The sequence below is a fragment of the Orcinus orca genome, chromosome 11 (assembly GCF_937001465.1).
Source record: "Orcinus orca chromosome 11, mOrcOrc1.1, whole genome shotgun sequence".
Taxonomy (NCBI): Eukaryota; Metazoa; Chordata; class Mammalia; order Artiodactyla; family Delphinidae; genus Orcinus; species Orcinus orca.
Genome location: NC_064569.1, coordinates 51,294,907 through 51,310,204, shown reverse-complemented (window position 1 = coordinate 51,310,204; position 15,298 = coordinate 51,294,907). Strand labels below are relative to the sequence as shown.

General features: G+C 41.1%; 1 protein-coding gene across 4 annotated transcripts in view; it reads right to left on the bottom strand.

Moving 5' to 3' along the window:
• The window catches only part of RASSF3 (Ras association domain family member 3), a 151,403-nt gene that overhangs the window by 35,562 nt on the left and 100,543 nt on the right, over positions 1–15,298 (bottom strand). The window contains exon 1 of one of the 4 annotated variants that reach the window (XM_033440551.1): positions 677–697. The exons of the other annotated variants lie outside the window; for them this stretch is intronic. Within the exon in view, the coding sequence (XP_033296442.1) occupies positions 677–682 (6 nt within the window). The 5' untranslated portion in view covers positions 683–697. Of the gene's footprint in view, positions 1–676; positions 698–15,298 lie in introns of those variants that run through there. 4 annotated transcript variants of the gene reach the window in all.

The following is a 15,298-nucleotide window of genomic DNA, read 5'->3' as shown; positions in this document are numbered from 1 at the left end:
TTGTCTACTACCGTCAAATGCATATATACATATACCACAAATAACCTCAAAAATAATTCCTTCCAGTAAACATTGTGTTCAGAAATTTTGTTGCTAGGCATATCCCAAGATCTCTTCCTCCCCCAATAACTTGGATTCTAGTTAAGAATAAAAGCATTTATGATTTTTAAAAAAGTATGTTCCTAAAAAAGTAACTTGTTTTTGTTGCGTTTTTTACAATTAAATAATTTTAAAGCAGTTAACAGTGGCTAAGATAAGCATTTCAGGAGAGGCCTCCTCTGCAGAACGTCCAGTGTTCTTTTCTCTGGGCCTTGCCTCATCGACACCATGGGAGACTAGATCTGCCCACCTGTTCTATGGAGATTCCAGCCTCTCTCCCAACAATAATGACAGTACAGGCTATGAAATGACACATCAATTGGTAATGTGTGCTTTAAAGTTCTGATGCTGTGTTCTCTTAAATAAAGCAATATCAAAGAAATGGGACATCACAGCTTTTAAAAAAAACAAAAAAAGGCTAATTATTTACTCATAATCACAGAGAGCTAAATACTAGATAAAAAAATTGTGAGCATTCTGTCGATTTCAAAACCTCTGTGGATCTATACCAGTGTTGCTTAGAGGACATCACGGGCCCTGTCCATGAACCAGTTTTGAATTTAAAATCTCCCCTTACCCTCATTTCTCGTGGGAGCCGATTCCTCCTGGGACAGGTACTGGTCTCATTTGTTCTTGTCAATTAATCTTAGCAAATAAGTAATTTTTTTTCAATAGCATTCACAGAAGTTAACACTGCAAGAAAGGAGGCCGGGACGCTTACTGAAATCGTTTACTTGGAAATGAGAGAAGGCAATCTTGGTGAATTCGTTCCAGGTGGAATATAGAGTGTTAATTAAAAATTAGCCACACCATTGGCAAGATCACTATGCCCAGGTAGAAATAACTCCTTCCGGTGCTACTAATTGACAGAGGAAAAACTACCATCTGGCACCGGAGCAGGCAGATCTTTTTCCAAAATGGACTTGCACATGATCCAGAAAAGGAGCTCCACTAAAAACTGCCCTCCGCCAACCTGGTGATCCTTCAGAGTCAACCTGAGCTGGGTCATCATCCTCAGACATCACTCCGTAGGCATGCTGGTGGTGGCTGAAGATGCCAGGACTTCAAAGATAAGAGAATTACATACTGAAACAAAGATCTCCAAGCACCACACAATTAGGTAATATAAGTATGGGATTACTGCGATAACCTTGACATAATTCCATCATATATTCAAGGACCTCTCCTGGAGGTAAGAGGCAGCAAAAGACAACACTAAGTGAAAAGTGCAAAGGCCTCATTCATCTCAGTACTGGACGGTCTCCGAGTCTGGGTGCCGCTCAAGCACTGGCCAGGCAAATAAATTAATCTGTCTCCTCTACAAAATGGACATAATGCCTGTAAACCATGGTCCAGGGATGTGTGTTTTAAAAAGTCTGAGCACCTGCCATGAAGAAAAACACTGTGCTATATATATAGCACACACTGAAAGACATAGAAGGTTTAAAAATGGAAGTGTCTTTAAACAAGTCACAGATGGGTTTCTATAAAGCAAAATAAAAATACACTATCTATTCAGAAAATTACATTATTCAAGAAACCGTAAGATTACAATGTTTATTCTGACATTAGAAACCCTGTCCTCTAGTTTTTAGCTAAGATACCACCCTTCCTCATCTCTATTCAGTAAGTGAAGAAAAGGAAACTGCTGTTATACTGAAAAGCACAGTAATCTATATCGAACCACCGACTAGCTTGTAGCAAACTTCAAAACTGTCTTCGCACTTCCAATAATTCAAAGCAAGAATGTTTAATAATTCACACATAACAATCACCAAGTCTACAATTAAACATTAAATAGTACCTTAAAAGTAACTCTCAATATATGCCTCTAAAGGCACCATGGTCATTATCATTTTTATTGCCTCTCCAAATATCCTGGGCCTTAAACTAGGGTAAGCTGCCAGAGTTCCTGACATTTAGTCCGCACTTTAAAAACATAAAAATGAAGCGGCATCAGAGAGAGGCACAGCCTGTTAAGAGACTGCTTTTGCTATTATTAGATCTAAGGGTCTGAAATGCAATAGCATATCCTTAATAAGTTAGCTCTGTATATGGTTATAGGGCACTTTCCAACACCGACCTGAAATCTATTTATATCAAATGCAGCCAAGCACATATAGCAAATACCTCTTGGACACTAATCTAAAAGCATGTAAGAAATCAGTGTCAACAGCAGTAGAAGCAGAACTAGCCACACAAACAATCTGACATGCCCGAGTCATATAAAGTTTGCAGAACAGTGTGACTAAAAGTAAACATCCAGTGCAGGGACATTCCAGTGCACGTAATATATTTGAAGCAGAACTGTGTAAGAATCTATATGAAAACTACAACAGTAAATCCCTCTAGTGCAATTGGTTCTTTAAGGTGCAGGAAAAGGCAAGACCCCTAAAACTTCTTTCCTAGTAAACATCTCCTAGGGTGCAAAAGCAATTTTTTTATGTTGGCATCCGGAGCTCAACTCAGTATTTTTTTTTTATGAGGATGATTTTTTTGTTAACACCTTTATTGGAGTATAATTGCTTTACAATGTTGCGTTACTTTCTGCTATATAACAAAGTGAATCAGCTATACATATACATATATCCCCTTATCTCCTCCCTCTTGCGTCTCCCTCCCACCCTCCCTATCCCACCCCTCTAGGTGGTCACAAAGCACCGAGCTGATCTCCCTGTGCTATGCGGCTGCTTCCCACTAGCTATCTATTTTACATTTGGTAGTGCATATATGTCCATGCCACTCTCTCACTTTGTCACAGCTTACACTTCCCCATACCCCTGTCCTCAAGTCCATTCTCTACGTCTGTGTCTTTATTCCTGTCCTGCCCCTAGGTTCTTCAGAACTTTTTTTTTTTTAGATTCCACATACATGTGTTAGCATACGGTATTTTTTTTTCTCTTTCTGACTTACTTCACTCTGTATGACAGACTCTAGGTCCATCCACCTCACTACAAATAACTCAATTTCATTTCTTTTCGTGGCTGAGTAATATTCCATTGTATATATGTGCCACATCTTCTTTATCCATTCATCTGTCAATGGACAATTAGGTTGCATCCATGTCCTGGCTACTGTAAACAGTGCTGCACTGACCATTGTGGTACACGTCTCTTTTTGAATGATGGTTTTCTCAGGGTATATGCCCAGTAGTGGGATTGCTGGATCATATGGTAGTTCTATTTTTAGTTTTTCAAGGAACCTCCATACTGTTCTCCATAGTGGTTGTATCAATTTACATTCCCACCAACAGTGCAAGAGGGTTCCCTTTTCTCCACACCCTCTCCAGCATTTATTGTTTGTAGATTTTTTGATGATGGCCATTCTGGTGTGAGGTGATATATTAGTCAGCATTGATTAGATATTAGCATTTGGTCTGTCAGCTCCTAACTGAACTCACAGGTCATGTGATAAAGATATCCAGGTGTGGCTACCTCAGCCTGACTTTGAGGCCTGCTTCCTCTTCTGCTGGGAGAGGATCAAATTTGCTTATCAAATTGGCAAAATGACATCTGGGAAGGTGGGCCAGCTAACACAGTTGAGATCACAGGCTCAAAGAACAGGATGAATCCAAGATGAAATTAAATGTACATTTAAGGTCTGTACTTGGGATCCCTCCACTCCCTCAGGGGAAAAAAAAAATTGCAGAAGTGTATTACCTATATAACGAGAGGAATAAACGGCCACCTCTATTTTGTGCAGGTCAAAATGCCTAAATGCGGGGAGGCCTTTTTTGAAGAACAATAGTGACAAAGTGGAACAGTCTCAAAGGGGTAATAATAATGAAGACTCTGAAAACACCGCTAGAGTACACTGGTGGTGTTTAGGGTAGGAAAAAGGGAAACTGGGGAGACGTGAAAACTGTCTTTATAACCATAAGGAGAATCACTTGTAGGCAGGACCAGCCTTGTGCTCCCTGCAGGGAAGGCCCACCCTGTGAAAGCTATACAAGGAGATACTTTGGCTTATTTCACCAAAAAGCTTTTCTGATCCTCAAAATTGTCCAAAAATGGCTGCCTGGGAAGTTGGCAAGCTCTGGAAGTGTTTGAACAGCAACAGCGTGACCACTTTGGAAACAAGGCCTTTTTGGAGATATTTAACGCTGCTCCCTTGCCTCTCAAGACAGAAGAATTTCTGTCTTCTGACTCTCCTGCCCCTGAGATGTGAGTGGGTCCTAAAGGGGTCTCCCAGACCCGTTTTCCTCAGATTCTAACCTGCAGGGTGGGGAAGGAAAGTGCATTAGAATAAGCAGAGGCTCCTATTAAAATCCATCCCAGGGCTTCCCTGGTGGCACAGTGGTTGAGAGTCCGCCTGCCGATGCAGGGGACACGGGTTCGTGCCCCGGGAGGATCCCACATGCCGCGGAGTGGCTGGGCCCGTGAGCCATGGCCGCTGAGCCTGCGTGTCCGGAGCCTGTGCTCCGCAACGGGAGAGGCCACAACAGTGAGAGGCCGGCGTACGGCAAAAAAAAAAAAAAAAAAAAAAAAAAAATCCATCCCAGAACCACCAATCAGAAGCTCCGAGGTCGGCCCAGGCCTGTGTATCTTCAAGAGTTTTATGAACAATTCTGACACCCACCCTTGGTTAACGCCCCTCCTCTAGAGAGCTAGCCAGGTGACTCCATCCACTCCCACAGCTCCTACAACCAGTTCTTTGTCTGTTTCCTCCAGCACAGGTCTCCCTCCTGACCCTCCATCCCACAAGGCTGACATCCTATTGCAAACCTTCCAGAGGCTTCTCCACCTCCACATGCTGCCATACCGCTGCCCACACTCATCTTCCCAAAGCAGGGAATACCTCAAGAGGCTGGTCAGCCAGACATTCAAGAGCCTCCTTGACCCGATCAGGATCTGGGAGGCCTCTACTCGCCAAGTTGATGCCTGACACACACCTCATGCCCCATCAAACACGAGTATCTGCAACTTGGGGCACAGATTCCACCCCCCCATCCCCCCTGGCCCAGCCTGTAGTGCCTACATGTCCAAGGTCCAGCGAGTTTTCAAAGCGCAGGCCAGACATCTCCTACACAAAGCCTGGTACCTCGAGAGTCACAGCTCTTCATCCATGTCACGCACTTTCTAGGGCACGGTCAGCCATATGCATCTCTCATCTTGGGGACTACATATAGCACTGCTGAAGACGGGACCTATTTCCTGCTCATTCTGTTTCATATATTCCTTGGAGGGCCTAAAAACAATTAATCTTGGGAATAAAAAAATATGGGCTTCATTTATCTTTTGCCAAGATGGGGATAAGAAGGGGGATGTTCGGTTAAAAACAAACTGAGTTAGTAAATCGTAACTATGTAGAGATCTGTCATTTAGTTATGATTGACAAACTAGTAATAATAAGGAGGGAAGCTAATTTTGCTCATTGTAAGCTAGATAGACTTAGATTAAAATTCCAGCTTCTGCACTTACTACTGGATAAACCTGGGCGAATTACTTAACCTCCCAGGGCTTTAGTTTCCTCATCTGTAAAATGGGAATGAGAATAGTAAGTATACCTCACTGGGTTGTGATGGAAAATAAAGGAGCTAAGGAATACAAATCACTTAGAACACAGCCTGGCCCAGAGGAGGCCCTCAACAAAAGCTGCAACAACTATTATTAGATTGTCAAAATGTACACATTTTTTCCTGGGTCTTTCACTCCATATCAATAGAAGAAATATGTGTTGAAAGGAGATAAATCAAACACTGATTCCTTCTGAAGTACGAGGTTTCCTACAAGAATTTTAAGTAATTTTTTTTTTAATAGTTCAGCATGAAAACGAGGGGGGAAATGATGAGTTTCTTATCCTGGAAAAACATAAGCATAATTGGGCTAGAATTTTGACAAAGTTGATTTAAAGAAAAAGTGAAAAAAAAAAAAAAGAAAAAGTGGATGGATGGGGTGCAACCAACCTTTTTTCAACTGTCATTTAAACAACGACTACATCTGAATAAGTTGCTGAGCAAAATCTTATGGCTGATTGTATATTGTTAATTTATCTTTATCTTATCCAAGTTGCAGCAATCAGCAAACTTCTCCCAAGCTCTGTACTTGAAGATGCAGCAAAAATTCAAACATCTAAAAAAAAACTGTGGGCAAGGATGTGCAGCAAAGGAACTCTCATACATTGCTGGTGAGCATTTACATTGGTCTAACCATGTCAGAATACATATCTACTAAAGCCAAACACTCACCCTGTGACACAGCAATTCCACTCCTCGTTATATACCCAAGAGAAATGAGGGCATATGTCCATCAAAAGACATGTACTACAATAATGTTCAAAGCAGCTGAAAATAATCCAAATGTTCATGAAGAAAATGGATACATTATGACACATTCATACAGTGGAATACCACAGAGCAATAAAGAATTACTGACACATGCAACGACATGGATAAATCACATGATATTGCACTGGCCAAAAGACAGCATAGTGAGTGCGTGGTTTCATTTATATGAAGCTCAAGATGAAGCAGAGTTAATTTACAGGGACAGACGTCAGAATGGTGGTTTTAGCCAAGGAACGAGGAGATTACTGACTGGGAATGGACACAAAGGAACTTTCTGGGGTGGCAGAATGTACTGTATTTTGATCTGGGTGATAGTTGGTGGTGGAGACAGGAAGGGGCAGGGAGAGACACACATTAAGCTGTACCATTAAGATTTATATATTTTACTTTATATTAGTTATATCTCAATTTTTAACATTCAAATATCTACACAAATAAAGATGAAGCGTCTGTGTCTGAAGACACAACATACTCCATTCTTAACCTCAGGAATAAAATGTTGATCCTTTTTTCTTCTTTTGATAAGAGATGGCAAGACAGAGGGCTAGTAATAAAAAGTTTTACTTTATAAAACAGAATATAGGGTTTCCCTGGTGGCACAGGTTAAGAATCCACTTGCCAATGCAGGGGACACAGGTTCAAGCCCTGGTCCGGGAAGATCCCACATGTCGTGGAGCAACTAAGCCCGTGCGCCACAACTACTGAGGCTGTGCTCTAGAGCCCACGAGCCACAACTACTGAAGCCCGCGCCTAGAGCCCGTGCTCCGCCACAAAAGAAGCCACCGTGATGAGAAGCCTGCTCATCGCAACGAAGAGTAGCACCGGCTCGCCGCAACTAGAGAAAGCCCACGGGCAGCAACAAAGTCCCAACACAGCCAAAAATAAATAAATTTATTTAAAAAAAAAAAAGAAAGAAACAGAATATACGGAATTCCCTGGCAGTCCAGTGGTTAAGACTCCACACTTCCACTGCAGGGGCGAGGCTTCCATCCCTGGTCGGGGAACTAAGATCCCACATGCTATGCTGTGCAGCCAAAAAAACCCCCAAAAACAGAATATATACCAAAAGTACATAAAAACTTTCAAGATGAAAATATTTTTTAAGAAAGGATAAATTCTTCCCTAATGTACTCTCTCTTATAAGTGAAGATGATAATAGTAGCTGTCTCACAGGGTTGCTGTGATGATGATGAACTGATAGTACAATTAAGCACTTAATACAGTGCCTATTCATCACTTAATAATTCACTCATTCAGTACACATTCATTAATACTGTACACGATATTCATCACTTAATAACTGTTTGTGTTAATTATTTGTCCATTTCCTTCACTCCCTTTTGGCCCAACCCACAAAAATTCTCAACCCAACGAGTGTTCGATATTTGTTGAATAAACTCAGAGAAGCTCTCTCAAAGCATGCAAACCATCAACAATTCCACCTGAATCCATAAGAAAATACCCAAGCTGTCTGGGCCTTGCTTCTCATACCAGCACCTACACAAGCCTCTGGGCATTCCAAGGTATGCTAGAAGTCAGGACAAATATGGCACATATGCCTAAGGCAATCTGACTAAAAACTGAGAAGAAAACTTACTGATGTTTAAACAGGTATTAAGGGAATTCCCTGGCAGTCCAGTGGTTAAGACTCCATGATTTCACTGCCGAGGCCTGGGTTCGATCCCTAGTCAGAGAACTAGGATCCCGTAAGCTGCCGGCGTGGCCAAATTAATAAACAAATAAATACGTGTTTTAAAAAATAAATACAATAAAATAAACAGGTATTAAGAAGACTACAACATTTGCTAAGCTAACACATGGCCCTGCTGAGAAATGTTTCGGTCTTTGGTTCCCCACCCCTTCCTATATTCTCTCCACCTTTACTTCGGGAGCAGTTTTAACAGCATGGGCACAGGGAATCTAGACTCTTCCTGGCTCTCTACCTTACTCTAATCAAAGTACACCTGGCTTTTTATGCAACTTTAACTGATGACGGTTTAGGCTATTTCCTTGAATTAGAAACACCACTCCATCTGGCTTACTAACCCTGCAGAGCAAAATATTTATTTTCAGCAATGTTGACATGCAAAATCGGAAGAACAGGAAACTATAGTTAAGAAAAACAAAATACCACAGTAAGATTAACAAACGATATACAATTTTAAGGATACCCTTAAGGAAGTGGCCTTTGTATGAAAGCATATTTTCGACACAACTGTATGCAAGCCACAATAAACCTTAACTTTATTTACATAATTAGTCAACAACAAATGAAACTCTGAGATAAAGTGGAAAATCAAATTGTCCTTTTTAGGATTAACCTGCCAGTAACCTCTGGGTGTTTTTACCCAAAGACTCCAGAAAAAAATTCGTATGCAAAATTTTTTTTTCTATATATTACAAAAGAAAAACAGGACAATTATAGGAGAAAAAATAGCACAGAAGCAAAAGGAGATTAACCTGTTACACCCAGAGAGATCCTGCCATCTTCGTTGCTGCATGTGGGCTTTCTCAGGTTGCGACAGCAGGGACTACTCTTCGTTGCGGTGCGCGGGCTTCGCACAGCAGTGGCTTCTCTTGTTGTGGAACATGGGCTCTAGGTGCGTGGGCTTCAGTAGTTGTGGCACGTGGGCTCAGCAGTTGTGGCGCATGGGCTTAGTTGCTCCGTGGCATGTGGGATCTTCCCCGACCAGGGGTCAAACCCATGTTCCCTGCATTGGCAGGCGGATTCTTAACCACTGCACCACCAGGGAAGTCCTACACATGTTTTAAAAATCTTTTCCAGGGCTTCCCTGGTGGCGCAGTGGTTGAGAGTCCGCCTGCCGATGCAGGGGACACGGGTTCCTGCCCCGGTCCAGGAAGATCCCACATGCCGCGGAGCGGCTGGGCCCGTGAGCCATGGCCGCTGAGCCTGCACGTCCGGAGCCTGTGCTCCGCAACGGGAGAGGCCACAGCAGTGAGAGGCCCGCATACCGCAAAAAAAAAAATCTTTTCCATTTAAAAAAATTCCGTGAATATCTGCGTATTGAATACTTTAACAACAGCTAATGTTTGTTGGTCAAAGGATACAATGTTGCAGTTATACAGGATAAGTCTAGAGAGCTAATGTACAGGATGATGACTACAGTTAAGAATACTGTACTGAATACAGGAGATGTGCTGAGAGTAGATTTCAGGTGTTCTCATTACACATCAAAAAAATGGTACCTATGTGAGGAAATCACATGTTAATTAGCTTGACTGTAGTAATCATTTCACTATGTATATCAAATCATCATGTTGTATACCTTATATACAATGTTATGTTAAAATAAAGAATGAATATGTATACACACATTTTATTTTTATATAAATTTTTATTTTTATATAAAAATAAAATAGCTAGTATTTATTGAATATTTACAATGGACCAGGCACAGTCTAAGCTTTTCACATGTATTAACTTCTTTGATATCCAAAATAACCCAAAGTTACAATTATCAACTCCATTAAGAAACTTGCCCACACGGCAGTGTGAAAGCACTTAATACCATTTAATTATACACTTAAAGAGGGTTAAAATGGTAAATTTTGTTATATACACACACACACACACACACACACACATACTTTTAACCACTGTGATCTGCAAGTAATTTAAAACAGTAGAACCTCTATATACCTGACAAATGTGATGCTGGGCCTTTAAATTGTTTCCAAATTTTCCACTATTAAAAACAAGACTTTGATGAGGCTTCTTGTAAGAGATCTTTACATAGCTGGGTTTTTGGGGGTTTTTTGGCAGCACCGCAAGGCATGTGGGATACTAGTTCCCCAACCGGGGATGGAACCTGCGCCCCCTGCAGTGGAAGCGCAGAGCCCTAACCACTGGACGTCCAGGGAAGTCCCTACATAGTTTTGTTTTTTTAAGGATAAATTTTTAGAATAAGTGCTAGGTCAGAGGATAAAGCAAACAATTTAACCAGGTGAGATGTCAACCAGAGCTCATTCTGATCAGCTTACAGGGAAGCCTAATGCAGTAGAAAAGATAATTTGCAACAAATAACTGTAATTAGATGGCCCCAGGTATAGGAATAAGAATCACTATGTACTTCTACGTGACCAAAGAAATTCGGGTATTCAAGAACAGATTACTTGCTTAAATATTCCTTGGAGTCAGTTACTTCTCAAACCCAGTGTCAACAACGGTACAGACTCCTAGGATACCACATCCACAGGATTTCCCACTTGTGTCAGTTTTGACCATCACCTACTTTAAAATTCCAAGTCCAAACCAGCGGGACAGTGGAGAAGAATATAAAAGGCCCTCAGAAGCCTCAGATGAACTAGTGATCTACATTAAATCCAAAAATGCAAAGTTTATCCCTCATTTCTTCATCATAGAAATAACAGGAGATTGTCTATGCTGCTCAAAAAGTCTCTGTCAGAAGGGAACCCTCCTACACTGTTAGTGGGAATGTAAATTGGTACAGCCACTATGGAGAACAGTTTGGAGGTTCCTTAAAAAACTAAAAATAGAGTTACCATATGATCCTACAATCCCACTCCTGGGTATGTACCTGGAGAAAAACATGGTCCGAAAGGATACATGCGCCACAATGTTCACTGCGGCGCTGTTTACAATAGCCAAGACATGGAAGCAACCTAAATGTCTATCGACAGAGGAGTGAATAAAGAAGATGTGGTACATATATACAATGGAATACTACTCAGCCATTAAAAAGAATGAAATAACACCATTTGCAGCAACATGGATGGACCTAGAGATTGTCATACTGAGTGAAGTAAGCTAGACAGAGAAAGAGAAACATTGTATGATATTACTTACATGCAGAATCTAAAAAAAAAAATGGTACAAATGAACTTATTTACAAAACAGACTCAGAGAACAAACTTATGGTTAGCGGGGGAATGGGTGGGGGTGGGGGAGGGATAGTTAGGGAGTTTGGGACTGACAAAAAAAATGTTTATCACTATCTTGTACACCTGTAACACAATATTGTACATCAACCAATCAATCAATAAAAATAAAGTTAGAAAAAAAAGGTCTCTGTCAATAATGACATATCACAGAACTTGTGGCCAACAGCCATGAGAAGTAGCTTTCTTATTGATTCCTGTCAGAAGGAAATAAATGTTTGAAGAAACAACTAAACCATAATGGCAAATGGTTTTAGGATCTTATTAAAAAGAGAGTTACAAAAAAGTTCTAAAAAATAAGTTGCGGAAGAAACATGAAGGAACTGATATTATCAGCCTAAACCCAGTCCAATGGGTATCTTGGAAGCCACAAATTACACGTAGGCAGCTTGATCAGGAAGGCTATGATAAGAAAACAGAACACTCTTTCACCCAGAGAGAGCACACCAGGTTATTTCAATAAGATCCTACCGTGATTTACACCATGCTTAATAATTCAAGCACCTGTTCCCTACCACTTGATCACCCTGAGACATAATGAGGATTTAAAAAGAGATATTCAGGACAGCATGGTGACTGTAGTGAATACTGTAGTGCATATCTGCTAACAGAGTAGATCTTAAGTTCTCATCACAAGGGAAAAAAAAATTACGTAACTGTGTACGGTGATGAATGTTAACGACTTAATGTGGTGGTCATTTTGCAATATATACAAATATTGAATCACTATGTTTGCACACCTGAAACTAATATAATGTTTGTACGTTAATTATACCTCAACAGAATGTTTTTAATTTAAAGAGATTTTCAAGTAAACTGTATAAAATTTAAACACCACCAAAAACTGTTATAATCTATTCAATAGTCTCCCCCGGGGGAATGGTGGGGGGGAGGGATAGATTGGGAGTTTGGGTTTGGCATGTACACACTGTTATATTTAAAATAGACAACCAACAACGACCTACTGTATAGCACAGGGAACTCAGCTCAATATTCTGTAATACCCTAAATGGGAAAAGAATTTGAAAAAGAATAGACACATGTTATGTATAACTGAATCACTTTGCTGTACACCTGAAACTAACACAACATTGTTAATCGACTATACCCCAATACAAAATAAAAAAATTTTTTTAAAGTCTCCCCTGCCCCACCAAGCCACACTCACTGTAACTTCAAGTGGGTACTGGTAATCAAACAAACAGAGCTGAGGAATTTCTTTTTTATAGTTCCTAGGTGAAGATATGCAACCATACATTATTCAGTTAAATGGAACTTTACATAAATCACCAAAAGTTACAAACCACTAACACAAGAAAATCAGTATACAAGTTAAAAAGAAATAATGTCCTAATCCTCAAGCTTCCATTTCAAAGATAGGACTGAGGAACGTACCCAAAGAACATGAAGATGCATTCCCTTCCCTATGACTAAGTAGGTCCGCTCCTGGGATTATAACCTACAGAAAGTCACACACACGTAAAAATGTGTACTGCAATATCATTTGTATTAGAGAAAAATGGGAGGAAATCATAATTAAATGTCCATGAACAGGAAAATGGATACACTATAGTGTGTTGAGCAGTTAAAAAGAATGAACTGGAGCAGCAAAAACCTCAAAAACAAGGTTGAACAATAGAAGTGAGTGACAGATGAAAACATGCACTATGACACCACAGCTACAAGTTTTAAAAACATGTAAAATTAACACTAACTATTGATGATGAATATTTACATAGACACCCGTAGGAAAAACTATAAAATACATGGGTGGCAGTGGTAAAAAAAGAAATGGAGAGAAAGGGAGGGAGAGAGAAAATGGGGCCAAAAGTGAAACCCAGAGTTCAACTCTTATCTGCAGTGTCTTATCTTTTAAGTTGGATGGCAGCTACAAAGGTATTCATACTCCTTTTACATAATTACTGTATTCAGAATTACTTTACAATAGTAAAAAGAAAAACATTCTTTCCTAGCATTTTGACCTGCTTCAAGGAACTACTATTTACTTCGACAATGTAACAGTTAAAAAATACTTTTCGGGGCTTCCCTGGTGGCGCAGTGGTTGAGAGTCCGGCTGCCGATGCAGGGGACACGGGTTTGTGCCCCGGTCCGGGAAGATCCCACGTGCTGCGGAGCGGCTGGGCCCGTGAGCCATGGCCGCTGAGCCTGCGCGTCCGGAGCCTGTGCTCCGCAACGGGAGAGGCCACAACAGTGAGAGGCCCGCGTACCTCAAATAATAATAATAATAATAATAATTTCCTTTTCTATTACAACCTTGGATTCCCTAGCAGAAATATCTGATTTGATAACTATGGAGAAAGAGTGGGAAGGAACATTCTAATTTAAGATCAATCCCAATCTCATGGATAACACTCTGTAATGATTCTAGAAAGTACTCACTAACCACCTACCCCTGGAGATAACCTCAATTAGAGACACACATGGCATTTCTGAAAATAAGTCTATAAAACTTATTATATGTTTTGGAAGCAATCTAAACCTTTTAAAAACACACCAAAAAAAAAAAGACACCAGTGCTTTTTCTACAGAAAAATAAAAGACACGCCCACTCCAACATTATTTGAGCTTTTATCCTTCCAACACCCAAATCCAAGCAAGCTACAACCTTCAGGAGGTATTCCTAATTAGGTCTGCCCTTTTCTATCCTGCTTCCTGGCGCCCCCATGCTTCACAAGAGTTGCACAGATGAATAGATCAGGGGTAGTATTACAACGTGTTTACTTTAAATGTCTCCTAAATGTATTTATTTTAATCTCTTCTATGCTCATTTATACAGCTATTTGTTACTATTCACAAATTGCATCCTATTACGTAGGTTTCCCCATACAATCCCAGAGTTCTTTATAGGGAGGGAGCAGGACACTTTCATAATAACCCAGTTACATGTAGTACTAAACTCTGCACATGATCTGTGCTCGATAATCCTTACTGCAAACATCTGAGCCATCTCAGTGTGCCAATAAGGGTGAGTGAGTGTCTAACTGTAATTCTTTTTTTTTTTTTTTTTTTTTTTTCTCGGTACGCGGGCCTCTCACTGTTGTGGCCCCTCCCGTTGCGGAGCTCCAGATGCACAGGCTCAGCGGCCATGGCTCACGGGCCCAGCTGCTCCGCGGCATGTGGGATCTTCCCGGACCGGGGCACGAACCCATGTCCCCTGCATCAGCAGGCGGACTCTCAACCACCGCGCCACCAAGGAAGCCCTGACTTTAATTCTTGAAACTCATCCATATCCTTTAAATTTTCTTTCTCATCTGCGAGGAAAACACTCAGTGATGTACAATGTACAACCAGCCTCTAGAGCTCCTTCATCTACCACTTCTTGAAACAAATTTCCAAAGCCTGCTAATTACAGACTGCTCTTTAAATTACAATAAACCACACGGAAACCCCCAACTTCTTTGGAGTTGTGAGCGACAATCAAGATCATTATAATTTCCACCCACATGGTACACTCATATTTTTTAGATGACAAGTGAGTACAACTGGGATGAAAATAAGAATGCTATAAATTCAAAAGGCTTCTTCTGAATGTCCACAGTAAATGTGCGATAGACACAAAACTGTAAGGATACTTTTAGGAATTTCATGATAGACCTTGATATAAAAGGAGACACTGCCTTTTTTTTTTTTTTTTTTGCGGTACGAGGGCCTGTCACTGTTGTGGCCTCTCCCGTTGCGGAGCACAGGCTCCGGACGCGCAGGCTCAGCGGCCATGGCTCACGGGCCCAGCCGCTCCGCGGCACGTGGGATCTTCCCTGACCGGGGCACGAACCCGTGTCCCCTGCATCGGCAGGCGGACTCTCAACCACTGCGCCACCAGGGAAGCCCTGCCTTTCCTTTTCTTTTTTTGCCATACCGCGTGGCGTGTGGGATCTTAGAGTTCCCCAACCAGGCATGGAACCCGGGCCCCCTGCAGTGGAAGCACGGAGTCTTAACCATTGGACCGCCAGGGAAGTCCCAAGACACAGCCTA